The sequence below is a fragment of the Somniosus microcephalus genome, unplaced genomic scaffold (assembly GCF_052327205.1).
Source record: "Somniosus microcephalus isolate GS21.2 unplaced genomic scaffold, FLI_Smic_1.0 unresolved_chr1, whole genome shotgun sequence".
NCBI classification, from domain to species: domain Eukaryota; kingdom Metazoa; phylum Chordata; class Chondrichthyes; order Squaliformes; family Somniosidae; genus Somniosus; species Somniosus microcephalus.
In genome coordinates, this window is record NW_028225179.1 from 56,122,579 (window position 1) to 56,145,660 (window position 23,082).

Sequence of the window (23,082 nt, forward strand, 5' to 3'; positions counted from 1 at the left end):
CTGCTCCTGTTGGATTGCAAAAATCGGCCTGTGAACCAAAGCCTGAATCCTCTAGTCTTTAAAGATATCAACCAAAGCTGTAGGGAGGGCTGTAGTATTAGAAATCATATGTAAAGGATGATTAGCTTCACTTATTAAGAAATATATGTAGTAAAAACGTACATGTAGTGTTTAGGTAGCTGCAAAGCATGATGGGACACTTGGCCATCATTAACCCTTTTTAACTAAGTACTGTAGAAATAGCGGACCACAGCATATTTACTAGACTCTTGGTCTCCGTCTTTGTTGCTATCAGTGTTACAGAAGCAGTGTTTAATGCAGCTGGCTTTCTGAGAGATAAGGGAAACTGAACTTCATAGGGAGTCGGCCATTTCTATCTTTGCCTCAAGGGCCCAGTAATACGGGTCCCAACGCGTGAGTACGGATGGGGTACTCGCGCGTGGGCCTGATGGAAGTGCCGGTTTTCAGGATGCACAGCGCATGCGCTGAAAACCGGCATTTCCTGTCCTCTGAACCAAGGGGTTAAGAGACGGAACGCGTGCGACGTTTCAGGCAGCGCGTGCACATTAAACTTCGGCATTTTCATGAATGGTTTGAGTGAGGGTAAGTCCCCACAATTTACACAAGAAAAGGATGAGTAAAGCCCCCGAGAAAGAACTGTTTCATCAGTGGAGCTTCTGAAGAGCACATTTTTGGTTGGGAAAGGGAGAAAAGTTATTTTAAGAAAGTCTGAGGTAAGTTTGCACCTTTAATTTTTTTTTTTTTTTTTTTAAAAACAGGTTTTGAGTAATGTAGGTATAAGGAGCAATTGTGGCTGTGTGCAAGGCCTAATTGAATTTGATGTGCTTATTAAATGTGAAAATGACTTTTAAAATGAATAGTGTAACATTTCCAACATTTTTAAGAAAGAAACTTTTCATCAGTAATATATTCTTTTAAGTAATTATGTATGTATGTCTCTATATATTCCTTTACGTATATGTATGTATATATTCCTTTACTTATGTGTATGAATGTATGCATTTAATTATGACTTTCAGAGAAAGTAACTTATTGGAAAATCATCTCGGGCTGTGAAATTGATCAGGCGGGTATGACGTATTACCAAGCCGATAACGCGTTTCTCCTCTCCTGCCATAGGCCGGTGTGATTTTCTAGCCAGTCACTTCATTAAAATTACTTTAACAACTCTTTCCATTTCTTCCTTGCAAGGATGTCTGTGTAAGGAGGAGGCCTGTGAGCGAGAAAAATGCCCTCTAGAAATGCTGCCCTGATGCTGTGTGTGATTTTGCTTCAAAGAATTCGAAACGGCAGGGAACAACATAGAAGACTGAGAACCATAACCGTCTCTTGATCAGAAGGAACTACTACCCACCCCAGAGACTGTACAGGGAGAGGCGATCATTTCAGATGCTGTCGCAGAATTTGTGTGTGAGGAGGCTGCGCTTCAGTAAAGAGGCAATCGGCCGACTATCTGACATGTTGAAAGAGGACCTTCAACCACACTCGAACACCCGCACTGCTTTGTCAGTGAGGCTCAGGAGAGATACAACCAGGCACACGTGTCCACACGTTAAGTGGTGGAGAGGACAATCGGAGTTCTGAAATCACGCTTCCGGTGCCTGGATCGGTCAGGGGGGACCTTGCAGTATTCTCACCAGAAAGTGACAAGGATTGTGATGGACTGTTGTGCTTTGCATAACTTTGCCCTGCAGGAAGGACTGACCCATAACACTGCAGAAGAGCTCCCTGCTGAAATGAAGGACATAAGCGATGCCAATGTGCCTGTGGCCAGGCCTCATGGGGAGGAGCCAAGTGCTGCCGAAAGTAAGGCTGCTCGGGAACTGCCAGTAGCCAACACTTTCACGAGCTAGTGGAGCCTTGTACCTCCCCCCTCCCCCCGCAAGGCAAAGAAAGGAGCAGACACAATTTAAAGTGAAGCAGTGAACTTTTATTGCATCATAAAACAGTTTTCAGGATCAGTTTTGATGTAGTTTATAACTTTTAAATGTTAACTAGCTATTTCCTACATTTCAAACATTTGTAAACATGAATAGTTCAGGAAAAAATGTGTTAACAGTTTAAAGTGACTTTTTCTGCTTTCTTACTGCAATAAAGACATTCAAGGTGGAAACTAGCTATGTTCTAATTTTCAAACAGTTGTTGTAAAAATACTTTGGCTCCAATAAAAGTTGCAAATTTTTTTCAAAGTGACTACAGGCTGCACTGTTTAAAGGAAAAGGTTACATATCCTCAGTCACAAATAAACATTTCAATGAAAACAGCAAACACAACATTTTACATGTCAATAAAATGAAAAATTTAACAATTGAACGATTTGCTCCCTCGCATCTGCGACTGAGGGTCCAAGGAGGTGCATTGCGCAAGAGGTCGTTGTCGTATGTATCCTCACACTGTTCCCTTTGGGGAACTGTATGAAGTGGTGGAAGGATTTCTGGCCATGTTATCGCTCCTTCCGTGACCGTAACCATCTTCATACCAGCCATTAGGGTGGTTAGTCCTGTGGCAGAAGGGTTTTACGGGCTCCCACAACCCATACGAGGGGGGGGGGGGGCACCCACACCCACGGACGCAAGTCTCCCGCTGGATGTCCACCCAGAATTTATAGTCGGAGCTCCCACTCCACTTGCCGGGACTGTCTGGAGCGGGGTTCGAAACCCTACTCCTTCTGGCCCAGCGGCGGGGATGCTTACCGCTACGCCAAAGGCCCACTCCGCGCAAAAGGTGACACCCATACGTTTCCTGCACCTTTTCCCTCCCCGTGACTGGAGCCCTATGCTGCCACTTGAAAGACCAAGCTATCACCTGTCCTTTTCGAGGCGCCTTGGAGTTCTCATTCCCAATGATGCACAGGCGCTGTGCCTCCACCTCGTTGAGGAGATTGCTGAGGTCATCGTCAGTTAAATTGTGAGTTCTTTTAATGACGTGAATTGTGCTCATTCCAGCCATTTCACGTTGCTAATTAAATAAATTGAATGAAAAAAATGCTTTCAGGGCTTTTTAAACTCTTTAAATTGCTTTAATTCTGTTTAAAACGACTTCAGATTCTTCAAAATAATGTAAAAGTATTTAAAAGTTTATAAAAGTTACCAAAAGATTCATAAAAATACAAAGAACCTATTTAAAATGCTGCTCTGCATGTAAAAATGCTTTGCAGCTTGTGAGAAAGATTGGGGGCGTGTCCTATGGTAATAGAAACTAGGAGCAGGAGTAGGCCATTCGGCCCTTCGAGCCTGCTCCGCCATTCAACGAGATCATGGCTGATCATCCAAACCCTAGCACCCGGTCCCTACACCGACAGCCATCCCACCCAAGCACTATCCCCGTAACCCCGCGTATTTAATCCCCCCTAACACTAAGGTCCAATTTTTTTTTTATCATGGCCAATCAACCTAACCCGCACATCTTTGGACTGTGGGAGGAAACCGGAGCACCCGGAGGAAACCCACGCAAACACGGGGAGAATGCGCAAACTCCACACAGTTGAGACCTCACGGGGCGTATCTCACTTACACTCCGCGCTGGACGCTTCGCGCTGGCTGCACTCCTGGGCGGCGTGACGTCAGACGCTGCCCGGGACTCATCATCTGAAAAAAGGAATTCCACGCGTCCCGGGAGCAGAACGGCTGGCGCGCCGGGTAAGTGCACGCGCGGCAAGCCCCCGAACCTAATTTCTGGGCCCTTATCTTCCTTTGTAATGTCTGCTCGCAACCAAAAGCTGACATTGTTTATTATCTCAATAATTAAACGACCTTGCTCACAGAAGCTAGGTTACTAAGAACTAGGTGTTATGCTTAATGTCAAAGAACCCTTCAGGGCGGCTCCCGACATTGAGTGACTAATCACCCAACCAATAAGATAGTAACTGTAGTGACGTTGCCTGTATGCGTACGCCCACTTTCGTAACCAGTGGACATTGCTTATTGAAAGGTATATAAAATGCTTGTATGCTGTATTTCCTTAGAGAGCCAGCTGCGAGGCTGAGGAGGCTCCCTCCTCTCCCTTGTGCAGAAGGCCTTCCGGACGTTTTCTAATAAACTTCAACTTTTTCAGCAGTTCCGACTCTCCGTCTGGTTTTACTCCAAAATTCGAATCTAACACTCCTATTTCTTATGTTCTTATCTGGCTGGACCACATAAAGCACCATCCTGCTCCTGCCTGCCAAAACTGCTCACCATTCCAGAATTCAAAGATAACCCGGCTTCTTCTCTCTACTGCAACTGCCTTCTTAAACCACTCTCCCGTCTCCTCCACCCTCACCTCCACCAGCAAATTTGAGGAGCTCATTTACTTCTTTGTCACTAAGATTGAGACCATCCGATCAGTTGCCTCTGCCACTTCCCTCAGCCCACCGGGCCAAACTTTCTCCAAGGTTATCCCCTGCCCTAGCCCTGAACTTGCACCAGTTTCTCTCCGATCTCCCCTCATCCTCTCTTCGAACTCATCTTGCCCATGAGACCCACTTCCTGCTCCCTCGACCCCATTCCAACTAAACTGCTGACCACCCAACTTCCTTGCCTGGCTCCCATGTTGGCTGATATTGTTAACAGTGCTCTCATGTACTGCACCCATCTCCTTCAAATCAGCCTTCATCACCCCCTCGAAGAAACAACCCTTTACACATTTGTCCTTGCAAACTTCCGCCCCATCTCCAACCTCCCTTTTCTCTCCAAAGTCCTTGAACGTATTGTCGCTTCCCAAACCCGTGCCCTCCTTTCTCCGAATATCTCCAATCAGGTTTCCATCCCTGCCACAGTACCGAAACAGCTCTTCTTAAAGTCACCAATGACATACAACTGAGTGGCTTGCTAAGCCATTTCAGAGGGCAGTTAAGAGTCAACCACATCGCCGTGGGTCTGGAGTTACATATAGGCCAGACAGGCCAGCAGATTTTCTTCCCTAAACGACATGAGTGAACCAGATGAGTTTTTACAACAATCCGTTAGTTTCATGGTCACCATTACTGATACTAGCTTTTTATTCCAGATTTCTTTAATTAACTGAATTTAAATTCCCCAGCTGCCGTGGTGGGATTTGAACTCGTGTCTCCGGATCATTAGTCCAAGCCTCTGGATTACTAGCCCAGTAACATTACCACTACGCCACCGTACCCAGCTGACCACAGCATCCTCCTCCAATGTCTCTCCACTGTCGTCCAGCTGGGTGGGACCGACTCGCTCACCTACAAAGATTCCCGGTTAACCAATGCCTTGATTTCAAAAGTCTCAACATGGAGTTCAACAATTTCAGACTATAACCCCCATTTTTTCAGGCGGCAGCTGTTTATGATTCTGCCATCCCCATTTGCAACATTTAACCACTCGTGCCTTGCATTGTAGCACAGACCGTCCCTTAAGTTCCTTCCTCCCCCCCCCCGCCCCTTACCTGCCTCTGCACCTGCTTAAAATCGGTTACATTTCCAACTTTTACCAGTTCTGAAGAAGGGTCTCCGACTTCAAACGTTAACAATGTTTCTCTCTCCACGGATGCTGCCTGGCCTGCTGAGTGTTTCCAACATTTTCTGTTGTTATTTCAGATTTCCAGCATCCGCAGTATTTTGCTGATAGATTTTTGTGAGGCAAGGGTGTTTGTGTCTATACATACACACAAAGACACAAATACATACAAACACATAGAGAAACACACACAGAGATTCAGGCACAAAGACACACAAGCACATACACACAGATGGAGACACACATACACAAACCTTCAGATGGACACAAACACACAAATTACAGACAGACACATGCAGACTCAGCAGGAGGTCGTTACGGTTGTAGGTGGATTGAAATCAGTGACGGAGAGAGAGGGTTTAAAACAGGCTCCTGAAGGCACTATTTCGGCCAGTCTGCCGATTTAGGGCCCAGTGTGGTACAAATCTGACCTCTCACCAAGGACTGTGTTTGAACTCCCCACATTCATTTTACGCAATTCCTTTAGATCGATAGGGGTGAAAGGTTGGAGTTTTGACCCTCCGACACCCAGCCCCTTGCTGAAGATTGTCTTTTTGCAGAATTCACCATAATTTTGTTTTCCTCAGTCATTATCTTAAATCTTATGATGTTGTGATCGACAGTGCAGATTTTCACCTAAGCTCACTTATCTTATGTGCTCTGGTTCATTTCCCATTATAGATCCATCAGTGAACCCTCTCTTGTTGGGCTTCTTACATACTGGGTAAGAAAGGATTCCTGAACACATTGTAAATACTCCATTCCCTTTTCCCTACCTCCTCTTGCCAGATTATTTGCTGTAGTTGAAATCTCCCATGATTATATGTATTTTACTCATTTCATAGATTTCCTTACATATTTTCCCTGCAATTCCCTTCCACTGTTAGCTGGTCTGTAGAGTAACATTTGCAGTGTTATTTTAACCTTGTTGTATACCTGCTCCCCCGAGGCATTTGTGTCCTATATGGAAGTACACTCAGATCAGCAGCAATCGCAGGCTAATTATTCAAAGGTTTCAGATTAATGCACAAATGACCAAACCGATTCAGTTAAAGAAAAAGGCGGTCAAAAATAATGAAAAACAAGGTCCAGTAGATTTACAGAGAGGAACACATTGGAGGCAATGTATACATAAGCGGGGGGATATGTCACTGGACGAGGAAATGCAATAAAATCAGTTCAGGAATGGGGCTGGATGAGATTCAGAGGCAGAGGTGCAGCAGAGGTTAGAACTCAAAGCAAGCTTTCCTCCAGATTAACAGCAAAATCTTGCAGGACTCCAAGCCCCTGGTGGGGCCTGGCACATCCTGGACAGCGCATTTTAAAACTGGGGGTGCAGGAGTTGTGATCAGCTCTTGCAATGTGTTCAGAGCACAGGCTGGGTGCAGAGAGGATACAGAGACAGAGGGGACAAAAAGAGGAGGAGAGAAAAAAAAGAGAGAAAGGGAGATTGAGAAAGAGAGAGAAAGAGCGACAGAGTGAGAGGAAACAGACAGCAAAATAAGTGAGAGAGACAGAGACTTAAAGCCAAAAGAGGGCTTGGGAGTGTGAGAATGAGGCAGAGATAGAGAGAGGAGGGAAAAAGGAGATAGTGGCAGGGAGGGCCAGAGAGAGAATGAGGCAGAGAGAAGAAAGGGGGGCGATACAGGTGGAGAGAGGGGGGACTGAGAGTGAAGCAGAAAAAGGGAGCAAGAAGCAGTGAAGAGAAATGCAAAAAGGCTGAGAGACAGCGAGGCAAAGAGAAAAGAGAGAGGTAGGGAGAGAGAATAGAGCAGCTGAGAATGAGAGAGAGAGAGAGAGCAATTGAGAGAAACAGGTGCAGCGATGAGAGTGAGGCAGAGCGAGAGAGATAAAATGAGGCAGATAGAGAGAGAAAAGAGAGACAGGAAGCACGGGGCTAGATAGAGAGTAAATCTCTCTCTACACTGTCCCATCAAACGGTCTATTTCCAATCTGCTTGAAGAAAACGTTCAAGTGAGATATCTTGAAACCCGAACGGTCAGAATGCTGACACTCTGGGACATCCTGTCTTATCTCAGTACCTTTCTGAATGTGTTATCCGGCACGTGCAAAGATTCCCTACAGCAGTTTCTTCTTCTCATTTCCTGCGATTTCCAAATCTTCTCCCAGCCTCATTCCACCCCCGAACACCTTGTCCTCGGACACACTGATCCTAAAGGGAAACAAGACACGGATGTGAAGCAGTGATCAATGCAGTAAGTTTTATTTCCGAGTACAGCCCATTATTCTGACAGCATTCAAACAGGATCAGGGGTTACGGGGCCTAAACAATCAAACAGAGCCTGCTTCCTGTGAAGGAAGGTTTCATTCAGTGAGAACGTGGAGAGCTCAGGCTGGTTGGAATCCATCACTGGATCTTTCACACAAGCGGAGTGGAAGAATTTGGTGATAGTAGGAATTCATTGCAAATTATTGACCTAGTTAGGAAATTAGCTGAGCGACAGGAGACAGAGAGTAGGGATAATGGGTAGGTACTCAAATTGGCAGGATGTGACTAGTGGTGGCCCACAAGGATCTGTGTTGGGGCCTCAACTATTCACATTATTAATTAACGACTTAGATGATGGCATAGAATGTCATATCCAAATTTGTGATAACACAAAATAGGCAGCATTGTAGGCAGTGTAGATGAAAGCATAAAATTACAAAGTGATAACAGATTAAGTGAATAGGCAAAACTGTAGCAAATGGATTTCAATGTAGGCAAATGTGAGGTCATTCACTTTGGACCTAAAAAGGATAGCACAGGGTACTTTCTAAACGGTGAAAAGCTAAAAACTATGGAGGTCCAAAGAGACTTGGGGGGTCAAGCTACAAAGATCATTAAAATGTCATGAACAGGTACAGAAAAGAATCAAAATGGCTAATGGAATGCTGGCTTTTATGTCTAGAGGACTAGAGTACACTGGTTGGGAATTCTAGGACTAGGGGGCATAGTCTAAAAATGTGAACAAGACCTTTCAGGAGTGAAATTAGGAAACACTTCTAAACTGCTACCACCCATTGTGTGTAGAACTCTCTTCCGCAAATGGCAATTGATCCTAGATCAATTGTTAATTTTAAATCGGAGATTGATCGCATTTTGTTAACTAAGGTATTAAATGATATGGGCCAATGTGCAGATCAGCCATGATCTCATTGAATGGTACAGGCTCACTAAACTGCTGACCACCCAACTTCCTTTCCTGGCTCCCATGTTAACTGATATTGTTAACGGTTCCCTCTCCGCTGGTACTGTCCCCCTCCCCTTCAAATCTGCCGTCATCACCCCCTCTCCTCAAAAAAACAACCCTTGACCCCTCCGTCCTCGCAAACTAATGCCCCATCTCCAACCTCCCATTCGACTCCAAAGTTATTGAACCTCCCAAACTCATACCCATCTTTCCCGGAACACAACGTTTGAATCCCTGTGACTGCAACAAAAGTTGTTGTATCCGTGTGTTAATGGAGACACGGAATGCAGGAGTTGGTTTAACAGGTGTTTACTGAACAAAGTCTGGAGGTGAACTAAAAGATACAAGACACTATACAGGCTTATATACCCGAGTGGTCACTACCGGTATTACAGTACACAGGGGCTCTTAAAGGTACATACACTACAAAAGTAAACTATCCCTTCTTGTCATCGTCAACCATTGACACGGTTGACCACACCATCCTGCGCCAACACCTCTCCACCGTCATCCAGCTGGTTTGGTCTGCACTTGCCTGGTTCCATTCTTATCTATCAAGTCGCAGACAGAGAATCACCTGCAATGGCTTCTCTTCCTGCTCCCGCACCGTTACATATGGTGTCCCCCAAGGATGCATTCTTGGCCCCCTCCTATTTCTCATCTGCATGCTGCCACTTAGCGACATCATTCGAAAACACAGTGAGTTTCCACATGCACGCTGACAATACCCAGCTCTATGTCACCACCTCTCTCGACCCCTCCACTGTCTGTAAATTGTCAGACTGCTTGTATGACATCCAGTGCTGGATGGAGCAGAAATGTCTTACAATTGAATATTCAGAAGACTGAAGGCATTGTCTTTGGTCCCCTCCACAAACTCCGTTCCTTAGCCACCGACTCCATCCCTCTCCCCGACAACTGTCTGAGGCTGAACGAGACTGTTCACAACCTTGGAGTCATATCTGGCCCCAAAATGAGCTTCCGACCACATATCCATGCCATCAGGAAGACCGCCTATTTCCGCCTCTGGAACATCGCCTGACTCCGCCCCTGCCTCAGCTAATCTGCTGCTGTAAATCTCATCCATGCCTTTCTTAACTCTAGGCGTGAATATTCCAACGCACTCCTGTTCGGCCTCCCACATTCTACACTCCGTAAGCTTGAGGTCATCCAAAACTCGGCTGCCCGTGTCCAAACTCGCACCGAGTCCCATTCACCTATCACCCCGGTGCTCGCTGACCTACATTGGCTCCCGGTTAAGCAATGTCTCGATTTTCAAATTCTCATCCGTTTTCACTTCATGGCCTCGCCCCTCCCTATCTGTAATCTCCTCCAGCAATACAACCCCCACCCCCTGCTCCGCCAAGTTATCTGCACTCCTTTAATTCTGGCCTCGAGAATCCCCGATTTTAATCGCTCCACCATTGGTGGCCGTACCTTCAGCTGCCAAGGCCCAAAGCTCCGGAATTTCCTCCATTAACCACTTTGCCTCTCTACCACTCTTTCCACCTTTAAGACGCTCCTTAAAACCTACCTCTTTGACCAAGCTTTTGGTCATCTGCCCTAATTTCTCCTTATTTGGCTCGGTGGCAAACTTTGTTTTCTAACGCTTCTGTGACGCGCCTTGTGATGTTTTACTATGTTAAAGGCACTAAATAAATAATATATAAACACATGGTGGTGTTGTTGCCATGTGTCCATCGATTCCACCAGCCTGTCTATGCCCTCTTGAAGTCTACTACTATCATCCTCACTGTTTCCCACACTTGCCCCTTTTATCCCTCGGGCTTCAATTTTGCTGACAAGCCTATTATGTGGTACTTCATCAAAGGCCTTTTAAAGCCCATATACACAGCATCAACTGAACTGCCCTCATTCACCCTCTGTTACATCGTCAAAAAACTCAATGAAGGTAGTCAAAATGGCAGCAAGTGTCTAGAACAAGAGGGCATAACAATTAAATTGTAAATAGTCTGTTCCAGGGTGATGTCAGGACACACTTCTTCAAACCAGGTGTAGTGCAACTCTTGAACGGTTACCCCAAAAAGCTGTTGAGTCTAGGGGTCATTTCAATAGTTCAAAACTGAGGTTGCTAGATTTTTGTTAGGTAAAGGTGTTTTTGTCCATAGATACACATAAATATAGACATACATACAGACATAAATACACACATACAGAAACACACAGGCACTCGCACACACATACACAAACACTCAGACGGACAGAGAAACACACTAATTACAGACAGACACATGCAGACTGAGTAGGAGAGAGAGGGTTAAGGTTGTAGGTGGATTGAATTCAATGTCGGAGAGAGAGGTATTGAACAGGCTCCTTAACTAAGGAAGGATATACTTGACTTGGAGGCGGTGAAACGAAGGTTCGCTAGATTGATTCCTGGGATGAGAGGGCTGTCCTATGATAAGAGATTGTGTAGAATGGGCCTATGCTCTCTGGTGTTTAGAAGAATGAGAGGTGATCTCATTGAAACATACAGGATTCTGAAGGGGATTGACAGGGTTAATGCTGAGAGGTTGTTTCCCTGGCTGGAGTGTCTAGAACTAGGGGGCACAGTATCAGGATAAGGGGTAGGTCATTTAAGAGTGAGATGAGGAGGAATTTCTTCACTCAGAGGGTTGTGAACCTTTGGAATTCTCTGCTCCAGGGGGCTGTGCATGCTGAGACATTGAGTACATTCAAGGCTGAGATCGATAGATTTTTGGACTCTAGGGGAATCAAGGGATACGGAGATCGGGTGAGAAAGTGGAGCAGAGGTCGATGATCAGCCATGATCTTATTGAATGGTGGAGCAAGCTCGAGGGGCCGTATGGCCTACTCCTGCTCTTATTTCTTATGTTGAAGGCACTTGTTCAGCACTTAACAGCCAGTCTGCCGATTTAAGGCCTAGTGTGGCACAAATCTGACCTCTCACCAAGGACTGTGTTTGAACTCCCCACATTCATTGTACACAAATCCTCTTAGATCAGTAGGGGTGAAAGGTCGGAGTTTTGACCCTCTGACACCCAGCCCCTTGCTGAGGATTGTTGAGTGCTTTATCATGTCTTTCCAGAATACACCATAGAATTACATGTATTTACAGCACAGAAACAGGCCATTCAACCCAACAGGTCTACGCCAGTGTTTATGCTCCACACGAGCCTCCTCCCACCTTACTTGACCTCATCCTATTGTGGCGGAGACCAGAAAGGGACAATAACATAATTCACTTTGTATAGCAATGTTGTGGTATGTACATGCTGGGTTGGGTTATTGGTGCAGGGTTCCTTTAAGAGCGTCGGGAACGTCATGACGTCGGTTGCGTGGTGACGTCATAGCCCCTGCTTAGCCCCTGCCAGTCCTCGTGGAGATGTGATTAAAGTCAGACACGTTTTGTTTTTGCCTAAAGAAAAGTCTCAGCCTGTTGATTTCTGTCGATTCCAACACTGTCATCATATCCTTCTATTCCTTTCTCCCTCATATACTTATCTAGCTTCGCCTTTAAGGCACTCTGCTATTCACCTCAACTACTCCATGTGCCAGCAAGCTCTACATTCTGACCACTGTCTGAATAAAGAGGTTCCTCCTGGATTCCTCTTGGATTTATTAGTGACGATCTAATATTTATGACCACTTGTTCTGGACTCGCCATTAGTGCCAACATCTGCTCTACATCTACCGTATCAAACCAGTTCATAAATGTAAAGATCTCTATTAGATCATCCTGCAGCCTTCTCTTTTCTTGCCACCTCACGGGGCCTCACTGCCCCCATTGTGTCAATCACAGATAGGCCATTTCTGATCACTTCCTTCTTTCGTTCTTCATTCACATTCCCCTTCCCCCTCCCAACCCGTCTTCCTCGGTGTCTGCCCCTGGAAAAAACTCTCTCCTAATTCACTTGCATCTGCACTTTCAATATCCCAACTGTCTGGCCTCTGGCCCTCCATTCACCATGACATTTCTGCAGCTACCAATTTGCTTAACCACACCCTCACCTTTGATGGCCGAGTTCCCTTTAAAACCATTACACTCTCTCTCACCCTGGCTGTTGCCCCGGCACAGCCCTCATCTTCACTTCCTTAAGTCCAAGGGACGCAGACTTGAACTGATATGGCGAACAACTGGTTTAGCATTCACTGCCAGGTCTGGCTAGATCTCAAAACACCATCGGGTCCTGCTCCCATCTGCCAAAACTGCTCACTATTCCAGAATTCAAAGATAACCCCGGCTTCTTCTCTCTACTGCAACCACCTTCTTAAACCTCTCTCCCCTGTCTCATCCACCCTCACCTCCATCAACAAGTTTGAGGAGGTCATTTACTTCTTTGTCACTAAGATTGAGACCATCCAATCAGTTGCTTCTGCCACTTCCCTCCCTTCCCGTAGCCCACCGGGCCAAACTTCCTCTAAGGTTATCCCCTGCCCTAGCCTTGAACTTGCACCAGTTTCTCTCTGATCTCCCCTCATGCTCTCTTCGAGCTCATCTTGTCCATGAGACCCACTTCCTGCTCCCTCGACCCCATTCCAACTAAACTGCTGACCACCCAACTTCCTTTCCTGGCTCCCATGTTAGCTGATAATGTTAACAGTTCTCTAATGTACTGTTCCCATCTCCTTCAAATCTGCCTTCATCACCCCCATGAAGAAACAACCCTTTACCCATCTGTCCTTGCAACCTCCCGCCCCATCTCCAACCTCCCTTTTCTCTCCAAGGTCCTTGAACGTATTGTCACCTCCGAAATCCGTGTCCACCTTTCCCCGAATTTCTCCAATCAGGTTTCCATTAATGCCACAGTACCGAAACAGCTCTTCTCAAAGTCACAAATGACACACAACTGAGTGGCTTGCTAGGCCATTTCAGACGGCAGTTAAGAGTCAACCACATTGCTGTGGATCTGGAGTCACATATAGGCCAGACCAGGTAAGAGCAGCAGATTTCCTTCCCTAAAAGGGACATTAGTGAACAAGATGGGTTTTTACAACAATCCGGTAGTTCCATGGTCACCATTACTGATACTAGCTTTTAATTCCAGATTTATTTAATTAACTGAATTTAAATTGCCCAGCTGCCGTGGTGGGGTTTTGAACTCATGTCTCCGGATCATTAGTCCAAGCCTCTGGATTACTAGCCCAGTAACATAACCACTACGCCACCGTACCCGGTTGACCACATCATCCTCCTCCAATGTCTCTCCACCATCGTCCAGCTGGGTGGGACTGACTCACTGACCTACAAAGGCTCCCGGTTAAGCAATGCCTCGATTTCAAAAGTCTCAACATGGAGTTCAACAATTTCAGACTATAACGCCCCCATTTTTTCAGGCAGCAGCTGTTTATGATTCTGCCATCCCCATTTGCAACATTTAACCACTCGTGCCTTGCATTCTAGCACAGACCGTCCCTTAAGTTCCTTCCTCCCCTCCACCCCGGCCTCTGCACCTGCTTAAAATCTGTTACATTTCCAACTTTTATCACTTCTGAAGAAGAGTCTCCGGCTTCAAACATTAAACATACTCACAAATGCATGCAAACACACACACAGATTCAGGCACACAGACACACCTAGAAACACACATAGGCACATACACACACATGGAGACTCACATACACGTTCAGATGGACACAGAAACACACAAATTAGACAGACAGACACATGCAGACTGAGCAGGAGGGAGGGGGTTACGGTTGTAGGTGGGTTGAAATCAGTGACGGAGAGAGAGGGTTTAAAACAGGCTTCTGAAGGCACTAGCTCGACCAGTCTGCCAATTTAGGGGCTAGTGTGGTACAAATCTGACCTCTCACCAAGGACTGTGTCTGAACTCCTCACATTCATTTTACACAATTCCTTCACATCAGTAGGGGTGAAAGGTCAGAGTTTTCACCCTCCGACACCCAGCCCCTTGCTGAAGATTGTTTCGAGTGTTGTACTGTCTTTTTGCAGAATCCACCATACTTTTGTTTTCCTCAGTCATTATCATCAATCTTATTATGTTGTGATCCACACTGTCCAGATTTTCACCTAAGCTCACTTCTCTTATCTGCTCTGGTTCATTTCCCATTATAGATCCATCAGTGACTCCTCTCTTGTTGGGCTTCTTACGTACTGGGTAAGAAAGGATTCCTGAACACATTGTAAAGACCCCATTCCCTTTTCCCATTTCCCTACCTCTTCTTGCCAGATTATTTGCTGTAGTTGAAATCTCCCATGATGATTATATGTATTTTACTCATTTCATAGTTTTCCTTACATATTTTCCCTGCAATTCCCTTCCACTGTTAGCTGGTCTGTAGAGTAACATTTGCAGTGTTATTTTAACCTGGTTTGATCCCTGCTCCCCCGAGGCATCTGTGTCCTATATGGAAATACGCTCAGCAGATCAGCAGCAATCGCAAGCCAATTATTCAAAGGTTTCAGATTAATGCACAAATGACCAAGCCGATTCTGTTAAAGAAAAAGGCGGTCAAAAATAATGAAAATCAAGGTCCAGTAGATTTACAGAGAGGAACACATTGGAGGCAATGTATACATAAGCGGGGGGATATGTCACTGGACGAGGAAATGCAATAAAATCAGTTCAGGAATGGGGCTGGATGAGATTCAGAGGCAGAGGTGCAGCAGAGGTTAGAACCAAAAGCAAGCTTCCCTCTAGATTAACAGCAAAATCTTGCAGGACTCCAAGCCCCTGGTGGGGTCGGGCACATCCTGGACAGCTCATTTTAAAACTGGGGGTGTAAGAGCTGTGATCAGCTCTTGCAATGTGTTCAGAGCACAGGCTGGGTGCAGAGAGGATACAGAGACAGACGGGACAAAGAGAGAGGGAGAGAAAAAGAGAGAAAGGGAGAGTGACAAAAAGAGAGAAAGAGCGACAAAGTGAGAGGAGACAGACAGCAAAATAAGTGAGAAAGAGAGATAGAGACTTAAAGCCAAAAGAGAGAGTGGGAGAGTGAGAATGAGGCAGGGAGAGGAGAGAAGGGAAAAAGCAGATAGTGGCAGGGATGGCGAGAGAGAGAGGCAGAGAGAAGAAAGAGGGGTGATACAGGTGGAGAGAGGGGGGACTGAGAGTGAAGCAGGAAAAGGGAGCAAGAAGCAGTGAAGAGAAATGCAAAAAGGCTGAGAGACAGCGAGGCAAAGAGAAAAGAGAGAGGTAGGGAGAGAGAATAGAGCAGCTGAGAGTGAGAGAGAGAGAGAGAGAGCAATTGAGAGAAACAGGTGCAGAGATGAGAGTGAGGCAGAGCGAGAGAGATAAAATGAGGCAGATAAAGAGAGAAAAAATGAGACTGAGGAAGAATGGGCTAGAGAGAGTAAATCTTGAGCCATCCTTTGTTCCTTTACCTGTCCCATCACCACCTCCTCTCGCCTTGAATATCTCTCAATGTCTCTTTATCTCTCCTGCTTTCTATCCTATCACTGACCTTCCCTTTTGTTCTTTCATCCTCTCCCCCTTTTCCCAGCCCCCAACTTGCTTTAAAATCTATTCCCTTTCCTGCTTTTTACTAGTTCTGACGAAGGGTCATCGACCTGAAACGTTAACTCTGTTTCTCTCTCCACGGATGCTGTCCTGGCCTGCTGAGTTTTTCCCAGCGTTTTCTGTTGTTATTTCGGATTTCCAGCATCCGCAGTATTTTGCTATCGGATTAGTGCTGGTTCACTGCCACCTCTCTTCTAGGAATGCCCACCTTGAAGAAGTTCTGCTCTTCTCTTCGACGGGATCTCCGTTTGTCTCAACCTTGTTCACCTTCATTGCTTTCAGTTTCCCTTCTCGTGTTTGATCAGGTATCCGCCAAGACTCGGTTTCACAGCCACATTTCTTTCCCCAGCAACTGTCTCCGGTTCCGACTTATTCCACGTGGATTCCAACTAAACTTCCACCCTTCATGTTTCGGATCCACCCAGGATTACAAATATCTCCAAGATATTCATCGTTCTTCGAACTACTGCTCTCGCCGCATCTTGAGATCCACGCTCAACGCCATGCGGCGCCACAGGAACACTCTCGACCTCTCTCTTCAGCAGCACCGACGCTGTCCGGCTCCACAGTTCCATTTCGTCCTTCGACTCATCCGACGCTTCAACAAAAAACTTTTTTTCTTCCTTTCGGATGTCAAGGATCGCAAGCTTCATCAACTTTTGAACAGCAATGCCCCTCCGGAACTTTCTTCCCCTTCACTTTCCTGTAACCCCCTTCTCCCAATCTTAGCACCTGCCGCGTTTTCACTATCCCTTCTGACCTTCCCCTCTCTGACCCCGAACGATCAGTCCTCAGCAAAGGTCTGAGCTTCATCCCCTTACGCCCTCACCTCAATAAATTTCGAGCTCGGCACGATGCTGAGCTCTTTTTCCGCAGCCTTCGCCTCCGTGCCCACTTCTTTGGCCAGGAGTCTTCCCCCCGCACGGCTGACCCTTTCTCCCGCTTTCTGAATTCCCGTTCTACCTGGACCACTACCTCTGGCCTCTTAGCCTCTCTAGATCGTTTCATTGCAAACTGCCGGCGTGACATCGGCCGTCTCCATTTCTCTACTCCCCTCACTCACTTCAACCTACCTCCCTCTGAACTTGCAGCAGTCCACTTTCTCAGATCCAACCCCGACATTGTCATTAAACCTGCTGATAAGGGTGGTGCTGTTGTTGTTTGGCGAACCGACCTGTACCTAGCGGAAGCTGCACGCCAACTCTCCAACACCACCACCTACCTCCACCTGGACCATGACCCCACTACCGAACATCAAGCCACCGTTTCCAAGACTGTCACTGACCTCATCTCCACTGGAGATCTTCCCCCCCACGGCTGCCAACCTCGTAGTTCCCCAACCCCGCAAAGCCTGCTTCTACCTCCTTTGCAAGATCCACAAACAGGACTGCCCTGGTAGACCCATTGTTTCAGCCTGTTCTTGCCCCACGGAACTTATCTCTTCCTATCTCGACTCTATTTATTCGTCCGTTGTCCAGTCTCTTCCCACCTCCATCCACGACTCTCCCGACGCCCTCCGCCACTTTAACAGTTTCCTGGCCCCAACCGCCTCCTTTTCACTATGGACGTACAATCCCTCTACACCTCCATCCCCCACCCGGATGGCCTGAGGGCGCTCCGCTTCTTCCTTGAACAGAGGCCCAACCAGTCCCCATCCACCACCACCCTCCTCTGCCTGGCTGAACTTGTTCTCACATTGAACAACTTCTCCTTTGACTCCACTCATTTCCTCCAAATCAAAGGTGTTGCTATGGGTTCCCGCATGGGTCCTAGCTATGCCTGCCTTTTCGTGGGATATGTGGAATGCTCTTTGTTCCAGTCCTACGCAGGTCCCCTCCCTCACCTCTTTTCCCGGTACATTGATGACTGTATCAGTGCCGTCTCCTGCTCTCGCCCCGAACTAGAAAATTTCATTCACTTGGCTTCCAATTTCCACCCTTCCCTCACCTTCACATGGTCCATCTCCGACTCTTCCCTTCCGCGACTTCTCCGTCTCCATCTCTGGCGATAGGTTGACAAACATTCACTATAAGCCCACTGACTCCCACAGCTACCTGGACTACACATCCTCCCACCCCACCTCCTGTAAGGACTCTATTCCATTCTCCCAGTTTCTCCATCCCCGCTGCATCTGCTCTGACTATGTCACCTTCCATACCAGTGCTTCTGACATGTCTTCCTTTTCCCTCTACCGAGGATTCCCCTCTGCTGTGGTTGACACGTCCCTCGACCGTGTCCGTTCTATCTCCCGCACTTCTGCCCTCACCATTGCCCCTCCCTCCCGGAACCACGACAGAATTCCCCTTGTTCTCACCTTTCACCCCACCAGCCTCCACATTCAACGGATCATCCTCTGCCATATCCGCCACCTCCAGCGTGATCTCACCTCCAAACGCATCTTCCCCTCACCGCCCCATTCAGCGTTCCGTAGGGACCGCTCCCTCCGCGACACCTTAGTCCACTTCTCTACCATCCCCAGTGCCCCTTCCCCTGGCACCTTCCTGTGCAAGTGCAGGAGATAAAACACATGCCCTTATACCTCCCCCCTTCCCACTGTCCAGGGATCCAAACACCCCTTCGAGGTGAAACAGCGATTTACTTGTACTTCCTGCAATTTAGTATACTGTATTAGCTGCTCGTGATGTGGTCTCCTCTACATTGGAGACACCAAACACAGATTGGGTGACCGCTTTGCGGAACACCTCCATTCAGTCCATAAGGGGGACCCCGAGCTCCCGTTGGCCTGTCACTTTAATTCTCCACCTTACTCCCACTCAGACCTCACCGTCCTCGGCCTCTTGCATTGTTCCATGGAAGCTCCACGTACGCTCGAGGAACAGCACCTCATCTTTCGATTAGCCACACCACGGCCCACGTACGCTCGAGGAACAGCACCTCATCTTTCGATTAGCCACACCACGGCCCACGTACGCTCGAGGAACAGCACCTCATCTTTCGATTAGCCACACCACGGCCCTCTGGACTCAACATTAAGTTCAACAATTTCAGATCATAACCTCGGCCCCTATCACATATATATTACATAATACATTTTTTTTAATCCACACTTTCGTCTGGCCTTTTCTTCCCTCCCACATGGCAGCTGTCCTTCATTCTGCCAGAGCCATTCACACTTCATCTGGAGCCATCCTTTGTTCCTTTACCTGTCCCATCACCACCTCCTCTCGCCTTGAATATCTCTTTATCTCTCCTGCTTTCTATCCTATCACTGACATTCCCTTTTGTTCTTTCATCCCCTCCCCTTTTCCCAGCCCCCAACTGGCTTTAAAATCTATTCCCTTGCCTGCTTTTTTCTAGTTCTGAAGGGTCATCGACCTGAAACGTTAACTCTGTTTCTCTCTCCACGGATGCTGCCCTGGCCTGCTGAGTTTTTCCAGTGTTTTCTGTTATTTCGAATTTCCAGCATCCGCAGTATTTTGCTATCATAGACAGTAAATCTCCCTCCACACTGTCCCATCAAACGGTCTATTTCCAATCTGCCTGAAGAAACCTGTTAAAGTGAGATATCTTGAACCCCGAACGGTCAGAGTGCTGACACTCTGGGACACCTGTCTTATCTCAGTACCTTTCTGAATGTGTTATTAGGCACTTGCAAAGATTCCCTGCAGCAGTTTCCTCTTCCCATTTCCTGCGATTTCCAAATCTTCCCCTAACCTCATTCCAGCCCCGAACACCTTGTCATTGGACACACTGATCCTAAAGAGAAACAACACACGGATCAATGCAGTAAGTTTTATTTCTGAGTACAGCCCATTATTCTGACAGCAGTAATACAGGGTCAGGGGTGACGGGGCCTAAACAATCAAACAGAGCCTGCTTCCCGTGAAGGAAGGTTTCATTCAGTGAGAACGTGGCGAGCTCGGGCTGGTGGGAATCCGTCACTGGATCTTTCACACAAGCAGAGTGGAAGAATTTGGTGACAGTAGGAATGCACTGGTAGTTATTCGGTAAGGAAGGCAAGAAATCACCAGATTGGAATTGAGCGTTTGTCTTGCAACATAAAAGAAAGTGGATTACAAGTAGCGTGGAAGAATTTGGTGATAGTAGGAATTCATTGCAAATTATTGACCTAGTTAGGAAATTAGCTGAGCAACAGGAGACAGAGAGTAGGGATAATGGGTAGGTACTCAAATTGGCAGGATGTGACTAGTGGTGTCCCGCAGGGATCTGTGTTGGGGCCTCAACTATTCACATTATTAATTAACGACTTAGATGATGGCATAGAAAGTCATATCCAAATTTGTGATAACACAAAATAGGCAGCATTGTAGGCAGTGTAGATGAAAGCATAAAATTACAAAGTGATATCAACAGATTAAGTGAATAGGCAAAAATGTAGCAAATGGCTTTCAATGTAGTCAAATGTGAGGTCATTCACATTGGACCTAAAAAGGATAGCACAGGGTACTTTCTGAATGGTGAAAAGCTAAAAACAGTGGAGGTCCAAAGAGACTTGGGGGTCAAGCTACAAAGATCATTAAAATGTCATGAACAGGTACAGAAAATAATCAAAAAGGCTAATGGAATGCTGGCTTTTATATCTAGAGGGCCAGAGTACAGAGGGGTAGAAGTTATGCTGCAGCTATACAAAGCCCTGGTTAGACCACACCTGGAGTACAGTGAGCAGTTCTGGGCTCGACACCTTAGGGTGGATATATTGGCCTTGGAGGGAGTGCAGTGTAGGTTTACCAGAATGATACCCGGACTACAAGGGTTGTTACGAGGAGAGATTACACAAACCAGGGTTGTATTCCCTAGAATTTAGAAGGTTAAGATTGAAGTTTTTAAGATATTAAGGGGAACAGATAGGGTAGAGAGAAACTATTTCCACTGGTTGGGAATTCTAGGACGATGGGGCATAGTCTACAAATGTGAACCAGACCTTTCAGGAGTGAAATTAGGAAACACTTCTACACATAATGGGTGGTAGAAGTTTAGAACTCTCTTCCGCCAAATAGTAATTGATCCTAGATCAATTGTTCATTTTAAATCGGAGATTGATCGCATTTTGTTAACTAAGGTATTAAATGATATGGGCCAATGTGCAGATCAGCCATGATCTCATTGAATGGTACAGGCTCACTAAACTGCTGACCACCCAACTTCCTTTCCTGGCTCCCATGTTAGCTGATATTGTTAACGGTTCCCTCTCCGCTGATACTGTCCCCCCTCTCCTTCAAATCTGCCGTCATCACCCCTCTCCTCAAAAAAACAACCCTTGACCCCTCCGTCCTCGCAAACTAATGCCCCATCTCCAACCTCCCATTCGACTCCAAAGTTATTGAACCTCCCAAACTCATACCCATCTTTCCCGGAACACAACGTTTGAATGCCTGTAATCAGTTTTCCGCCCCTGCTACAGTACCAAAACGGCTCTTATCAAAGTCACATCGTATGTGACTGCGACAAAAGTAAACTATCCTTCTCGTCGTGGTCAACCAGTCTGCAACCTTTGACACGGTTGACCACACAATCTTCTTCCAACACCTCTCCACCATCGTCCAACTGGTTTGGTCTGCACTTGCCTGGTTCCATTCTTATCTATCGAGTCGCAGACAGAGAATCACCTGCAATGGCTTCTCTTCCCGCTCCCGCACTGTTACATATGGTGTCCCCCAAGGATCAATCCTTGGCCCCCTCCTATTTCTCATCTTCATGCTGCCACTCAGCGACATCATATGAATACACAGTCAGTTTCCACATGCACGCTGACGACACCCAGCTCTGTGTCACCACCGCTCTCGACCCCTCCACTGTCTCTAAATTGTCAGGATGCTTGTATGACATCCAGTACTGGATGGAGCAGAAATTTCCTACAATTGAATATTGGGAAGACTGAAGCCATTGCCTTTGGTCCCCGCCACAAACTCCGTTCCCTAGCTACCGACTCCATCCCTCTCCCCGACAACTATCTGAGGCTGAACGAGACTGTTCACAACCTTGGAGTCATATCTGACCCCAAAATGAGTTTCCTAACAAATATCCATGCCATCAGGAAGAACAAAACTCAGCTGCCCGTGTCCAAACTCACACGAAGTCCCATTCACCTATCACCCCGGTGCTCGCTGACCAACATTGGCTCCTGGTTAAGCAATGTCTCGATTTTCAAATGTGCATCCTTGTTTTCACATCTCTTAATGGCCTCGCCCCTCCCTATCTGTAATCTCCTCCAGCAATACAACCCCCACCCCCCTGCTCCGCCAAGTTATCTGCACTCCTTTAATTCTGGCCTCGAGAATCCTCGATTATAATCACTCCACCATTGGTGGCCGTACCTTCAGCTGCCAAGGCCCAAAGCTCTGGAATTCCCTCCATTAACCGCTTCGCCTCTCTACCACTCTTTCCACCTTTAAGACGCTCCTTAAAACCTATATCTTTGACCAAGCTTTTGGTCATCTGCCCTCATTTCTCCTTATTTGGCTCGGTGCCAATCTTTGTTTTCAAACGCTTCTCTGCAGCGCCTTGTGATGTTTTACTATGTTAAAGGTGCTATATAAATAATATATAAACACATGGAGTTGTTGTTGCCATGTGTCCGTCCGTTCCACCAGGCTGTCTATGTCCTCTTCAAGTCTACTACTACAGGTAGACTACCCTTTATCCGGACTTCCGAAAACCGAAACCCTCTAAAAACCGAAGGTTTTTTCGGTCAGCGTAAGTCGTGCGCACAACCCCCCGCGGACCCCCGCCGGCGCCGACCCCCCCGCGGACCCCCGCCGGCCCCGGCCCCCCCCCCCCGCCGACTTACGCTGAGCATCAGCGTAAGTTGTGCACACGACACCCCGCCGACCCCCGCCGACTTACGCTGAGCGTCAGCCTAAGTCGTGCGCCCCCGCCGACCCCCCCGCGGACCCCTGCCGGCCCCGACCCCCGCCGACCCCGACCGTAAGTCGGCGGGGGTCGGGGTCGGCGCCGGCGGGGGTC

The 23,082-nt window shown here is 47.0% G+C and overlaps 1 protein-coding gene across 7 annotated transcripts in view; it reads right to left on the minus strand.

The window, feature by feature from the left end:
• Positions 1-23,082, minus strand: part of LOC147095308 (uncharacterized) — a 101,502-nt gene that overhangs the window by 51,965 nt on the left and 26,455 nt on the right. For 3 of the 7 annotated variants that reach the window (XR_015074773.1, XR_015074775.1, XM_085974558.1), the window contains exons 5-6: positions 19,724-19,854; positions 1,930-7,650 (exon numbers count right to left, since the gene is read on the minus strand). Coding sequence is in view for 1 of the 7 variants with exons in the window: in XM_085974558.1 (XP_085830684.1) it covers positions 19,740-19,854 (115 nt within the window). In the remaining 6 variants the exon portion in view is untranslated. Of the gene's footprint in view, positions 1-1,929; positions 7,651-19,723; positions 19,855-23,082 lie in introns of those variants that run through there. The other 4 variants (XR_015074776.1, XR_015074777.1, XR_015074778.1 and 1 more) reach the window with 2 other exon arrangements.